The 15695-nt window shown below is 41.8% G+C and overlaps 1 protein-coding gene across 1 annotated transcript in view; it reads left to right on the top strand.

The window, feature by feature from the left end:
- The window catches only part of LOC119745234 (receptor-type tyrosine-protein phosphatase N2-like), an 80769-nt gene that overhangs the window by 51970 nt on the left and 13104 nt on the right, over positions 1-15695 (top strand). Inside the window, exons 7-9 of the mRNA XM_038221458.1 lie at positions 1549-1626; positions 5221-5409; positions 5947-6041. Coding sequence (XP_038077386.1) covers positions 1549-1626; positions 5221-5409; positions 5947-6041 — 362 coding nt within the window. The remainder of the gene's footprint in view (positions 1-1548; positions 1627-5220; positions 5410-5946; positions 6042-15695) is intronic.

Below are 15695 nucleotides of genomic sequence, written 5' to 3'. Positions count from 1 at the left end.
GGACGGGTTTTTTTAAGATGTTTTTTCTGGGGTGGGGGAATTAGCTGGTGACTCCTTGTGCAACGTTTGCGCAGCGCCCGGAATCTTTGGGAGAGAATTTTGTTGCAATTTGAGACGGATGTTGATCTTAGATAAGGATAGGAATATCGGCAAGTCTTGACGGGTCCGGGTAATTGAGGGCAACACGGCCGGAATTGGAGAAACAGAGGAATTGGAAATTGTATGAAAGTACCAGAATTATATGCACTATACAGAAGAATGTAGATGACAGTATTGCAGTCTGGGTTACAGAATTTGTAGTCTGCGGAAATTGTGAAGTCAACAATTTGTTTTGGAGAGTAAGAAATGCTCCGAGAGAAATCAGTTTCCACCAAATCGACGTGGAGTTAAAATTCCAGAATCACTGTTTGAAATGCCCACATACATTATTTTTTGATTATTGTATTCTACTTCTGTCCTTTTAAGTTCTTTTGAGCATTCTCCATAAATATCATCATATCAGAATGTTACCCAATAGATGACTGTGATTTTAAACTCCACATGTTTTATAAATGTAACCGAAGAAATGCATTCACACAATACAAACCGAGCTGCACATGTACTTAACTCGGAACACCAATTTTAAAATTGGATAACGTTTGAGGATCTTCCAATACGGAATATCTTGCCCCTCCATCCCCCCTAGTAGTCTGTGGCTGTTCCAGAGCCACGCGACAGACATCCCGCAGGTTGTTATTTCTCGTCAAGCAGACTCGACCAAATAAATAGCACGGGATTCGGACCGGAGGGGTCAAATTTCATTTTCCAATCATAGTGTGATTAATCTTGCCTTGGCGAGGGAGCCCAGAAAATTACACCGTTTTTTCTCTCTCTCTTTCTCTCTCTGACCGGGCAAACGTTCCTCATCAGCACAACTTTTTTCCTTTTTTTTCGTGGTAGCTTTAGGCAGGGGCTGTATGATGTGGTTATTACAGTCGGATCGCCGAGGCCAATCCCCTATCAAATATCTGCTGGAGTTTAAGATTATGATGATGCCTTTATTTAGGAGGAGAAAAAAAAATTTAACATCCCCGCAGGAATCACGGGAATAATAAGGAGCACGGATAAATCAGTTGGAAATCTGCGATGAGGAGAATGTATAATGGCAGATGAACTTGTCTTCCCGAAAAAAACGACGGTGAAATAAATCCTTGGAATACATACATACAAGCAGTTGCCGCAATTGGAAGGTCTCCCTGTCACCATCCGGAAGGCATCATCTCATGAACAGTTTAAGGAACTCTTAAAAACCTATTTGTTCTGATTTCATTTGTTCCCAATTCTGTTGATTTGTTTACAGCGCTTTGAATCCTTTGGCAAAGGTGCTTTACCAGTTATTATTATTATTATCATTATTTTTTATTATTATTAATGTACCCGGGTGTGTTCCACGATACTTGACACTAACATGAATATTATACCAGTCTGGAATTCCTTTTACTTCCAATCAGAATTACAATTTATAAGCATATATTTTATATATAAATCGTGATAATTCCCTTTTTTCAGGCGGACGCAGATCCAAGGAACCCGGCCTACATTGCAACCCAGGCGCCCCTGTCGTCCACAATAGCTGACTTCTGGCAGGTAGGTTGGCACTTGATTTAGAAAGACTTGGTACTTGTCTTATAAGACATGGTACTTGACTAGAAACAGTTGGCACCTGACTAGAAAGACTTGGTACTTCACTAGAAAGACTTGGTACTTGTCTTGTAAGACTTGGTACTTGACTAGAAACAGTTGGCACTTGACTAGAAAGACTTGGTACTTGACTAGAAAGACTTGGTACTTGACTAGAAAGACTTGGTACTTGTCTTGTAAAACGTGGTGCTTGACTTGAAAGACTTAATACTTGACTAGAAAGACTTGGTACTTGACTAGTAAGACTTAAAACTTGACTAGTAAGGCTTAATACTTGACTAGTAAGGCTTAATACTTGACTAGTAAGGCTTAATACTTGACTAGAAAGACTTAATACTTGACTAGAATTACTTGGTACTTGACTAGAAAGACTTGGTACCTGACTTAGAAAGACTTAATACTTGACTTAGAAAGACTTAATACTTGACTAGAAAGACTTGGTACTTGACTAGAAAGACTTAATACTTGTAATGTCAGATTTGGTACTTGACTAGAAAGACTTAATACTTGACTAGAAAGACTTAATACTTGACTAGAAAGACTTGGAACTTTACCAGAAAGGCTTAATACTTGACTATTAAGTGACATGTGATACTTAAACCTTCAGACTTGGCACTTCTAGTAAGATGCTGTACTTGAGTAGAAATACTTGGCACTTGACCAGAAGACTTGGCACTTGAGCAGGAATACATGGTATTTGACGAAATAGCTTTAGTAGTTGACTAGAAAGTCTTGGTAAGCAAGACTTGATACTCGACCAAAGTCTTGTTTTTTCCCCAGTATGAAATCTTAGTACTTCAGACTTAATCCCTTGGGAATAAACCAGAGAGTGTGTTTCATTGTCACCAAGAATGATCAACATGACTCGAGACTCGATACCAAGAATAATGTACTCCAGAAATACTTGAGACTTATATATCTCAGACGTGGACAAGAAAATAACTCGGCAACACCGCTTTAGCGACATCATAGATATAGGTTAAGACTGTGAGATGGCTTTGCCGGAGTTCCAAAAAATTGATTAGTTTTGTAACGTGAGTCTGAAGTGTCTTAATTGCCTAAAGGGTGCCGTCTACAGTTTTTTTATATCACATTATCACATTCACTTTGCTCTTGGAAACCCGATACACCTGCCCCCTGTTTAACTACCGGTCTGGGCGATAAGAACATTGACTGGTGTCAAGAGTGCGAGAACCTCCGAATATCATATTGCAAGATCCTGTCCTGCACATTATTTCCTACGACGCCAAAGTGCATTTATTTTTTTTAGCTGCGTGCTGGGGCCACCCTCTAGCAGCGCACTGCAAACAAAACCCTGGGAAAAATCTTTTGAATAATTTATGTCTGATTCGGTGTGCGTATTTGACCACTGCCTCGCAATCTTGCCAATCTGCGATGGCTTAGTAGGGGTAAGGTTGTCGCGCAGGTTTAGAATTTCAAGCGTGACTTTCTGAGAAATAACCTGGCTTGTGCACGGAGATGTCAACAGGGGTTGGGGAGGGGTGATAGGTTGGGGGGGGGGGGGGTTGAGGATAATACCCAAAGTGTGTCAGTCTTGTCTGCTATAAAATCTAAGGGCCAAAAAGGGGAAAACATGACAAAAGCACCACTCTGTAAAATTTGACACAAGAAGAAAAAGCAGAAATTGCTGATAGAGATATGTAACCAACATGGATTGAATACATATCGTTGGGTGCACCACAAAGAGACAAAGACAGATCGTCTTGTGATTTTAATCACTCGATACGTCACTTCCTGGTGCGGCAACTGTCCACAATAAATCACTTCGTGGAGCGACCGACTAGCGTCCAATGGTGACTATTTCTGTTATACATGTACATACTTTCGGTTCTGGGAGTGCTCCATCTTCATTATAGTCGTACAGCTCTAAAGTACAATCACACAGTGCACTCTAAGAAAAAAATATCCTTAAATACCGTACACCTAGCTGAAACGTAATGATTCCTTTTCCTTCAGATAATAAAAATTGCCCAGAACGGAAAGTTCAAAAGAAAGTTCCTGAATTTAAGACATTTTCCCACGTTACTACTTTGACTTGTCGGTGTTTCAACATAAAAAGGAGTAGTGTACCTTGGGAGGTGATTTTCACGGATAGCTGGTTCGCGATCCGCGATCGGCAACTAATGTGCTAATCGTGCTAATGCCGGCATTTAATGCCCCCACTTTTCTTTCCGCCGGCGCGCCCGAGCTTGTCACATTGTGTGGCTGTTTGTTCTGCTGACTGCCCATTCCAATTTGATTTGGAGGAGAAACTGGCGACCTTCATCACGGCAACTGATTGAAGATGACATAAAAGTTTGAGATTGAGCGTGTTATTCTAAGTGGGGAAAAAAAGGGATTTCTATTTCGAAACCATGGAGTTTGAACGAAAAGTGACAGCTGGATTATACCATTAACTGAAATCTATGAACCAGTCTGTCTTAATAATGAACATTTAAGGGGAAAGTAAATGGCATTTATGAACTTCTGATGCAGGGGAATAAGGAGAAATGAACTGACCGGAGGCTTATTTTGAAATTCACCAAGTTATTCTGACAAGCTAGGACTTGACTAGGCTGTATGTCAGCGGTATGAATATGAATCCTAACAGAATTTTATCAAAAACTTAAAAAAGCAACTTTTAAGATGGGAAAGGTACAAGACGATGTATCCATGATGTGCATGTAGTTAAGATTATTCCATTTTAAGAGCAGTTTTTTTTCACAGTCTTTGTCATTCTCTCTCAAGGTACATCATTTTCAAGATTGGGACTGAAAATCTCATTTTAAAAATATTCACAAGGATCATATTTGCATCAAGATAGCGTGTCATTGCCCGCTCGGGTTAATTACGATGGACCGGATGATCGCGCTCTCCAGCATAAAATGTCAGACGGCGACAGGACGACTCGGTCTTCGCGCATAACGACAGGGTCGTGACCCTACCCTCGAGCTGTAGGGTCTCCGTGGCAACGCGGAAACCCGTCCCGGGCTCAACGTCCTCTTGATTCCGTTCGTCACCTCGTCAACTTCTCTCGGATGATGAATGCGGTGAACTCGCTGGTTAATACGAGATTGCGGCTGTCAAGCGTGCATAAGAGGGAGAAAATATGGGAATGATATGCCATCGTTCAGACTTTGAGATGTGTTTGTCCGAACGACCGTCATAAACTATTCATTGGACACTGCCACAGAATTAGAACTTGAGGAGTATAATTGATGGGCCTGGATTGAATATAGAATTCATGAAGGGGGTTTTCATCAACAAACACTCATACAACTTTGAACAATAATTTATGTGTATTTGACTGAGCAGTTTTGGCCAACAGAGGGCAGCAAATATTTGCCCAGCTGCCGTTATTCTTTTTCCAAATGAGGAAGGTTGGCTGGACACCATCTTACTAGGTGGCGCTCTTGCGGCTCTTCGTCAGGGCAATTTGAGGTAACACACTCAATATACCAACTACATGTGTAAAGGTAACGATGATATTGGAACTTTAAAATGACAAATTTGGGGGGTTTTCTTTCTGTCTTGAATCAGATGGTTTGGGAGCAAGGAGCAGTGGTCATCGTGAACCTCACCCCAATGACAGACGCGGACACCGTACACACCCTGTACTGGCCTTCAGAGGGCGGCACACGCTACCACTTCTACGAGGTCCACCTGGTGTCGGAGCACGTCTGGTGCGACGACTACCTCGTCCGCAGCTTCTATCTCAAGAACACTGAGGTAGGTGTGAAAACGTGCTGGGATTACCGGCTGTGCTGAGTTTACTTGCTGTGCTGATTTTACTCAATGTGCTGAGTTTACTCACTGTGCTGAGATTACCTACTGTGCTGAGTTTACACACTGTGCTGAGTTTATCCACTGCACTATGAGTTTACCCGTGGTGCTGAGTTTACCTTCAATGCCGAGTTCACTTGCTGTGCTGAGTTTACTCACTGTGCTGAGATTACCTACTGTGCTGAGTTTACCCCACTGTGCAGGATTTACCCACTGTGCTGAGTTTACATACTGTGCTGATTTTACCCGCTGTGCTGAGTTTACCCACTGTGCAGGATTTACCCACTGTGCTGAGTTTACATTCTGTGCTGAGTTTACCCACTGTGCTGAGTTTACCCACTGTGACAAGTTATCCACTGTCCTGAGTTTACAGATGTGTGAAAAATACAAATATAAATTGTTGTTGGCAAAAATTAGGCCTCACCTAATGGCAAAGTCTTTTGCTTTTTTTTCAATAAAAGTTGATTTTGTTTTGTTTTTTAGACGCAAGAGACGAGGACAGTGACCCAGTTCCACTTCCTGACCTGGCCAGAGAACGGAATACCGCCCTCGCCCAAAGCTCTGCTGGAGTTCAGAAGGTAAAAGCCATTTGCCATTTCTCAAAACCTGGCTTTGTTTGCAGCTTTGGCACCAGACTCCATGACTATCTGTCCCTGCTTTAGGGTGCCCTCTGTTGTTAGAAATCTGCCATGCGGAGAAGCTGTCAATTATTTTGTCAAGAAAAAGTTTCACTTCTTTTTACTTAGAAGTCAATGCAAATGTCCTCTCATCATCGCTTCTTACAATTTTAAATATTAAGGTACGTCCGTCGGCGAGACTTAATCATTAGCAGTTGTTAAGTTATGCCATTTTACGACTGTACCTCAAACTTCACAAAATTAGAAACATCTTCGTGGCTGACGCCCTCCCACGCCTCGTAAGTGATTTGCGTGCGCTCCTAATTCGCACTTTCTTTTTATAGGTGCCTTTTTAATTGCACAATTTAATAGAACGCGAGGATTGTCGACGGCCAGTTGCCACAGTGACGAAGCAGATATTTTTTTTAAAAGGCGCTAAGTGTTTCCGTTTGGTGACAGTACCTGTAAGTTCTCAAACGTTATAGACAGATATGCCAGGTTTCGATCGTGAGGCTGTCCCAAAATAAATACTTATCTGGGGACGGCTCCAGGGTTTTGGTCGAGGCGTGCGGTCAGTTTGGGGAACCCAGGTCGAGTGACCGTCAGCAGCGGTCATTCCCTTCGTTGCCGAAGCTCGGGACAGGACGTGGACAAAATTGGCTCTAAACGACTCAAGATGTTTGCGGCCTGAAAACAGTCCTTTGACCATTTCTTCCTTGTCTTTTTTCAACAAAGTTGAACAGTTTTTTGTTTTGACCCAGAGGCAGGCTATGTTTTTTAAGGGGTTGTGTTACCTCATCTTTGTGTTTATTTTTTCCTTTGCCCCAGGCATGGATTAAGGCAGGGGATAGGGAGGCTTATCACCCAGATTAAAAACTTCCTCACAGATATTTTTTTCAAAGATACCAGTTGTGCCGACAAATGTTGTAGAATCTGAACTCAGGAGAAGTTTATTACTAATTTTCCCGACAGGTTTTGAAGAAGTTTCAGAACAAACATGGTTCTCACAGGAACTTTAGATATCCCATAATAGTTTAGAGACCCTTAAGACAGGTTTTTCAGTCTGCCGTTGACTCGACCTCTAGAAAATTTGACCAAGGTCACAGAAGGCTCCAAGTTGTACTTTTGAAGAAATCGTACCGCAACACCAACCTGAACTTGAAGACAATACGACCTTGGGCCATTCTCACCTTCCGATATCCCCGACGGATGCTGCCGGTCTTAATGCTTCATCCCACCCCGTTGCATTCTCACCGGCTTATCTCTCGCCAATTGCGTTAATTTTTCACCCTCCCTCTTGGCGTCGTAATCTTCATTAAAACCGTTCTCGGTTGTTACCGTTGATTGAAGCAAAGCCAGTCTTTCCGCTCAAGTGTCAGTACGCAACACCGTGCGTTAAGAAACGGTCAGGCGCTCGATGTTGCAAGCTTGATTAGACTATGTAAACTCTCGAGGATTTCAGCCATTTGTTAATTATAAAAAAAATAGCTAATAAAATGGTATTTAACTTTTGCTGCTCATGCCTTTTTGGATATGTCACCTTGAAATATAAATTTATGGCAAACATTATGAGTTTTCTAAGTTATGAGCTTTGAATGATGCATTGAAAGCATAAAATTGCCTATGGTGTACAATTAGATACATCAACGATGTTTCAAGTTATGAAATGGACTACTCGCTGATAATTCCCAAAATATTAACGTACATGCATTTCAAGGGAGAAATCCATCATTTTTTTTTGTTCAGGAAAAACATCGATCATATAAATTATATATCTAGGAATAAACTTCCGTTGGTACTTTCTGTTCTGATGTATTTTTACCCTTTTCAAAGCAGACATCAGAACTCCGATGTGACTTCCAAATGTTTTAAATTACCTCAATAAAATGTAAATTGAAACGTTTAATCTTCCCAAATTGTTTTTTTATCTAAGGGACCTTTTTTTTGTAAAATAAACCTTGGCGGGGTTTATCGGCAGTGAATTTTTATCTCCAAAATCTCGCCGTCTGGTTTGTAGTCCCAGAGGTAATAACAAAATCGGGTGGGGAAAAAAACCTTTCTGACTTTTACCGATCCAAGCTTTTAATTAAATTGTCATTTGTAATTTAATGACATTTGCCAGTTGCTGTTTTTGTGTGCTGTAATCGTCCAGCTTCTCAAAAAAAAAAATCCACCTGCTGGGGGGCTTTGCTTAATTGCTATATGCAAATATCCTTGTCCCTGGCAATTTCCTGTGACATTCCAATTCCAGAGGGGTTTCCCAGGGGAATGATTGTGTGCAGATAATAATTGGATATTGATGTATTTAGTGAGCGTAAACAACTTTGTACCCGGGGCACCCAACTTGCCCAATGATTCTAAATGAGATTTATTTCCCCCTTATTTGACCATTTCTTAAGCAACTCTACAGGTCCCCGAAGACAGCAGACAATTGGAGTTACAAATTAGCTGTTCCCTTGCCAGGGGGTACTTGTTGGTTATTCTACTGGGGGGGGGGGGGGGCACGCATGTAATCAAGCAACTGTTGTGATGCAGGTCCAGCAAAAGTAACAAATGGACAATGGTGTCTAGAGTTTCTGAGCAAAAAAAGAATCAGCCAACTAAAATTTTGCCTGAAAAGTTTGGATAAAAAAACACAAAGTGTCTGCAAAATATGGTGAAAAGGCATCCATCTTTTGACAAAACTGTCAATTGTTTTTTTCCTACAATATTTTGTATGAAACATTGCTCACATTTCTGAGCCGCCGAACACTTGCATCTTTTTATCAATGCATTTTTGTATCCCTTGGAATCATTGTGTCACTTAATAGACAAGGCCTTTCTGAAGTTAGTTTTTTTTTATTAATTGATGTCAAACTTGGTTGAATATATGTATGTCCAGTTCTTTCATCTGGACTATATTTAGGCATCTTGGATCTTCCCCTGTGAAAGTTTAAAAGGTTGTTCAGGGGTCGCCGCAGGTCCCTTGCCAATTTCCCATTAAAATCTCCGTCCAATATCCATACATCATCTGGTAGATTTGAAAATCTGGCGGTGTGGGGCTTTTTCCCCCTCTGTTTTAATTGGTGGCAGACCGACTTTATTTTTATGATGCGATGTCTTGTGAGTTGCCTGCCTTGTCTAGCCTGGGGCACTGTTAAAAAAAATCCCACTGATCTACACGTTTTCCCCAATTTAGATCATTTCCAAATTTGTCAATCAAACGCCAGTCCTGATTTTCCCTGACGTCGTGGAGGAAAGCGTAAAAAAAAAAGTCTCCGTCCGACCTGATTGCTGCACCAGGGTCGTTGTCAATCCATCAACGGTTTGGCAGAGATTGTTCACATTTTTACTGTGGTGCTTGACTTGCTTAATATTTTCCCTACACCCACACTTGGACTTTGCCCAGAAGAGTTGTAGGGTTGACACTTCTCCCCTCCCCCCCCCTCCCCAAGGAGTTGGAATACCCTCTGGACCAAGTCCAGCAGATTGTTCCTGAATCCCCCACCCCCCAATGTCAAGTTAGATTTTCTTACTGACAATATTTCTGTCTGACCAACTTGATGCCCATTTGAACTTTTCATTCAAGCAACATTGTTTAGCGTGTATTTTCGGCAGTGTGAAGCAACTGCTCCGTTAACATGTTTCATTTTGCAGTGACCATCATATCCCTAGTCTTTGCTCTGCTAGTATCATGCACTCTGATCTTAAAGGAGCACTCTGCCATCTGCTCTTCAGCATATTCATCAGCATTAAAATAAAAGGACCAAAAAAAAGGGGAAGGTTTTGCAGCAGATATAGATACCAACAGTTTCTCATTTGGATAATCAACTGCTGAAATTGTTCATGTTGTCATCAAAAAGCTTTTCTTTTTTAAAAAAATATACTGCCCCCCTCCCCAGCGATTCAAAAATCAAAGACTATGTCCCTGTCCATGAATAATCATCACTGTTGGATTTGTTTTTATTAATACTATTTACCTAACATTTAATGATTATTTCTAACTTCCATTCCCCCGCCCTTTTGTTTTCCATTTTTGGTAGAATTATGATTAATCCTAAAAATCCACATTGTTCGCATCAGAGTTGAAGCAAATGCTAACTAATGTTTGGAGTTCTGATTTTATGCTAACATCACCGAGCTAACATTTGAGAGTGCTAACATCCGCCCATATACCATCTTTTAAACCGTTTAAACCAGTTCATTGCGAGAAGTTGAGAGTTGCAGACTAATGTTGAAACTTACTTTTGGAGTTCCAATTAACTGCTAACATGTTGGAGCTAACATAACGGACCGCTAACGTCCACCGTTTTACCATCTTGATAACGTTTTCATTCCGTTTTCATCTTCACGGCACTAACCCGCTCCTGTCCCAGTCATTTTTGTGCTTATGCAACTCTCCTACTCTTGTAGTTGCATAGTCACAAAAGTGATTGGGACACTGCGAGCGCTCACTACCTACTACTCACCTGCTCAAGCCTCACCTACTACTCACGAGTGATAACATGACTCACGATTGATGACTAACTCATCTTTAGCTAACCATTTCAGGAGACAGAAAAAACTCACCAGCGTGGAGTGCCTTTTCATGTGTGGCAAAAAAACCCAAGTGTGCCTTTGCGATTGCTACTCACCTTTACAAATCTCATTACTCATGAGTGACTACTCACACTTTCATCAAAGCTACTGTTGCCGACACCACGCGAGACTCATGCGTAGTCAAAGCTGGCAACGCTGCGATCATTATCAACCGCTCACCATTTGAGATTCCTGCTCACGAGTGTGTTTACTCATAATTACTCATCAGAAACTATCATAGATGCCATGAAAAACTTAGCGAGTTCCTACTGCACTGCTCAGTACCATCTCAAGTCTTCACTGCTACTCATCACGTGTGATTACTCAAGCAGCCGTCTCGAGCTAATACTCGAGTTCAATGCTACAGTTATTTCTCATATTCCCTGCTCCTCTTACAGTTTCTCAGCTTGATAACCCAACAACGGCTCGTGTCAATTTTTTTTTTTCTTGATAGAAGAACCTCAGCAACTCTCATCCTGGTATTTTTTTCCCTGAAATTTGGCACTTAAGTGGATTTATTCTTCAAGTCTTGATTGGCGAGCCGTGATTGTCACAAGGTGACACCGTGAAGATTTTGGTAAAAAACACAAAAAGAGAGGAAATGTCTCATCATTTGAAGGACTCCGTGATGGAGTGCAGAGGGGAAGGAGCAGACAACTAGGAGTTCTCGTCCAAGGTTGCCCGAGATTTATGTACATCACGGAATCTTTTCTTCGGTAAAAGCAAGAGAATGAGCTCCTTGTAAGACGCAGGTTATTGCAAAGGAAGGAAATTTGTCATCGTTGATTCAGTGCGCAAGATAGATCACAGATCCAGCAAAAACAGCTGACCTGGGTTCCTCCCGTGGTTGTGTCTTAGGTGAGGAGCTCAAGACCCTCCAAGGGTTTTTGAGAATTTTCTTGGATCCTTGAGGAATGAAGTGAGATGTACGCCGAGGCAAGAACTAGCCATCTTCAACTGAATTTCAAGATGGAATGCTGAACATCTTGAGGAAACAGCTGGTTATTTCTGACTCTTGCGCAAACTGGGAGATTGCCACTGACGAATCAATTAAAGATCCTTGCTAGAATCACATGAATGATCACGGTGTATTACAGCATGCCTAGAAATCTCAGCTGGGTCAAGAAACCAAGATTATCCGTGAATGAAAGAAAAAGATATCAACCAAACCCGACATTCTAATCATCAAGTTTGAGCTCAGTGCTTCAGAATTCCACTCAAAATAAGTAAATTGACTTAGTAATCAGTAATCCCTTTCATGCTTGTTCCGTGAGCCGGACGATGTATTTTGAGAGAATCTGGCCAAGTTGTCACTTGGGGGGGGGGGGGGGGAACTGTAAGATATCGGGTCATGAGCAGGAGTCAATTTGCATCCTCTTGTGGTTAACAGAGAGGACTATTTGGCTCTTGTGAGGACCTCATGATCTCTCAACTGAACGGAAGGAGACAGCGGCAGTATTGAGTCCCAAATAGCTACATTTTGGCAGCTAAACCAACGGCAAGACGGAAAAGTCTTTCCTGCAGTTCCTTCAACTACATATTCCATGGCACCCCCGAAAGGCCATCGTAAATCAAGATGACCGCCGACTTATCTCTGTCTTTCAGATGGCAATCGTCACCATCTCCAGGGAGCAATATATTAACTCCCCCTTGACAGATAATGGCCATACCTGCACGAAAATGAAATCATCCAGCCATCCCTCATGATAATTGTTTGGAGATGGTTATAATTTTTTTTACTCAAAGTTTTGTTTTGATGTAATTGGATTTTTGTATCAGCTCCCTTTTTAGGAGTTGCTTGACACCTTGGCAAAGCTTGTTTCTGACTCATATAATTGACTGAGAAGGGGGGCGGTTGTTAAAAGCCCCTGAGTGCGTGCTACCAAGTAGATCTTAGAAATCTTCTTTCAATTTGCTCGCTAATTGGCCGACAGGTGTTAGGAGTGAGGTTGTCACGAAGACTATAGCAACCTGTTCAACAGGTTAGTTTGCAAGTAACTGGACTGCGCGTTGGGTTCGTGCTCGCAAGGATTGGGGTTGATTGAGAATTGCCGTTGATTAACTTTTCACAACAGATGATGGCCTGTTGAAGTTGAATGTCCTGTAGGTCGAACTTTGTTCCCACTTTATGACCCCCCCCCCCCCCCCCCTCAGAAGAGGGAAGTATGAAATAAAAACGTTAATTTGAGAAAATTGGATTTCGCAGATATCCCCCAATGTGATTCAGTGTGGAAGAACCAAGGAACGCAACCTCTGGAATCATCCTTTTTGGCTTTAATGTGACATATGCAAGTTTGTCACAAGATTGTCAGATCACAAGTCTCTCCATTTTGTTTTCCTCCGAAGCGACATGTAATAAATAGAATGTTTTTTGGCCGAATGTTTAATTTTTACCTCCGGTGCTGTCTTAATTACTTGCGCAGTTGATGTACATGTTGTAGTATTAGTCATGAACTGTGTGCCAAACTTCGTGGACAGTTTGCTGTCAGGGGATTTCATGTTTTTTCCTTCTTGCAAGGCTACCGAAGTGTGCTTGGATTGAGTCACATACCACATGGGTTATATTCATTTGAGTTGATGTTCGTGTGGTTGTAATTTTCTTTCTTGCATTTTGTTTTGCATGGGTGGGTCGGAGTTGTGGGGGGGGGGGAGGGGAATTCATCAACTTCCTCCCAGGACTGGCAACAGTTCATTTTCCCATGAGAGTGCTTGGTGTATTATGACCTAATACCATGGCGCTGCTAAGCACGTGATTTTCCGCTAACAGAGCCTCCATCTATTTCATGAAGGCTGTCGGCAGTAAGCACATTAAAGGCGTGCTAACCTCGTAAGAAAATTTGATTCATAAGTTTGTGACCTACGGTCATCAAATCTATTTCTATACATGCATAACAACATGGGCGTAGCAGGGTCATTTTTACTGGGGGGGGGTAAACATTTCTTGAAAAGGGCACTCGCACATCTGTGCTGAAATGTAGACAGGTTTTTTTCTCTTGGCCTCCGTAAAATTCAAATTCTTGGACCATCTTTTAATGAGGGCGCTGTTCAAAGTGGATGATCATACACACTATCGGACAATATATGACGTTTTTCAGGACGGCACACGCACGAAATTCCCAAAAGGGCACTCGTTACAGCCGCTAGTTAAAAAAAAAAGGCACTCTTATGTGTACAAAGGGCACTTGTTTAAAAGACAGGGCACTCTTTAAAAATATTGGGGGGTGGTAAACACTGGTGAAAAAAAGGGCACTTGAATGGAAAAGGGCAATCTTTACAAAATATTGGGGGGGGGGGGGAATAACCCTTCCCCCCACTGGCTATGCCACTGTGTCCATGCCATGAAGTAGTGTCTAAGGTTAGCTAATTTTCCCGCTTTAGTAAGCACAACATTTCTGCTAACGGTTAAGAATGAAACTGAGCCATGAAATCGGGCCTTGAAGTAATTACAAAATGTAGCAGGGATGTGTGCACCATCATTACTATGTGACTTTGTCTAACTTGCGTACTTCCGAAAATCTTATTGACTGCTTTTGACAGTATCTATCGGCACCCGCGACTGGCTTTCTGAAAAACACCCTATTACCTTGAAAAATGGACTTACTTTGAAGTTCAGAGTGATTAGAGCGCCTAAAATGTGAATTCATTGCGTGATTCGCTCTTGTCCTACATGACAATGCATTGATGACAGACAGAAGATACATGTGTGTGTGGCCCCAGCCTGTTTGCACCGCCCACTACTTTTACTGTTTGTTGCAAGGTCTGTCCAGAAACATTGATTGTATTGTGTGGGCGGCAACATACTGGGTGAGTCAAAAATAAATTGCCCGAAATAGAGAAAATATGTGGCTCGACCCATTTCATAAAAATAAAACAGGGATAAAGTTATTGACTTGTAGCTGTGAAATTTTCACGTAATTTGCACACTCTTCTCCCAAGTTATGTCTGAGTAATTTTTTTCTGACGAAAGTTCGTGGAACTAATTATATGCCCAAGTGCGGCAAGTTGGTTTTGCGCATTTCTTTTCAACGACTGTTTCTTCAAGCAGTAACATGAAACAGCCATCGAATCGGTAGTTTTGATGTGTCTTGCTTAAGATGGGTTTGGTGAATTGGTCTCAAGACGCGTCTTAGCTAAGATTGATCTCAGAGCAGGGACTCGTCTGAAGTCCTAAGATGAGTCGCGAGACGAGTTTCTTGAAATCGGTCCCAGGTGAAGCAGCAGCTGTACGAGAGGTGCCCAGTGTGTTGCACATGTTACCCTCGATTGTTTCAGCCTTTTCGGTGGCAGTGCCGCCCTTACCTACCGGTACCTGGGGTGATCAAAAATCTGCCAAGTTGTACTTTCATTACCTTGGCTGTTCACTTTTGGCTGTTGTCCAAACAATTAAAACTAATAAGGAAATAAAATATAAAAATAAGAGGATATGAATATATGAACGTGAGAATGAAGAGGAACGACATGCAAAAAGGTATTTCAATGTTGACACGCACTCCACTCTGGGTAGATGGCCCAGACGGCGACAATGTGTCGACAAGAGATTTGCCAAGGTGGCCGACAGGTGGCTTAGAAGTGTAAGCGCTTAATTACCTGGCAAATTGCCAAGTTACAAACATGGGGATTCCTGTAGACTTACACCTTTCCTGTTGCTTGGAATTTTTGGTTTGACTTTTGTGACCTCCAGTTTTCTATTAAAAAAAAAACAACTTGGTTGCCCCCTCCCCACTCATCCAAAAGATTAATGCAAAAGTGCTGACCGTTCCAAAAAAGTGCTGACCGTTCCCAAAAATGCTGACACACCAGCGAATCTCTCAAACAGTTCCTGCTTCACCTTGAACATGACTTACAAGTCCATTGATAAATCCTACATAAGGCCAAAAAAAAAAAATATTTGGTCTCTGGTCAGACCAAAGTTCCGGAATTGACGCGGCCACGCGGCTTCTTTTTTTTTTTTTCTTCAAGCTTGGATTGTACAGACAAGGTGGGGTACTATTTTGCTTTTTTGGTGTCCTCATGTACATTGGTGTCCTCCATAATTTGCCTTGGTGCTTTCGATCATTT

This window comes from Patiria miniata, unplaced genomic scaffold, assembly GCF_015706575.1.
Source record: "Patiria miniata isolate m_02_andy unplaced genomic scaffold, ASM1570657v1 HiC_scaffold_7, whole genome shotgun sequence".
Lineage (NCBI taxonomy): Eukaryota > Metazoa > Echinodermata > Asteroidea > Valvatida > Asterinidae > Patiria > Patiria miniata.
The sequence above is the reverse complement of the archived record's forward strand: the minus strand, read 5'-3'. Positions and strand labels throughout refer to the sequence as shown.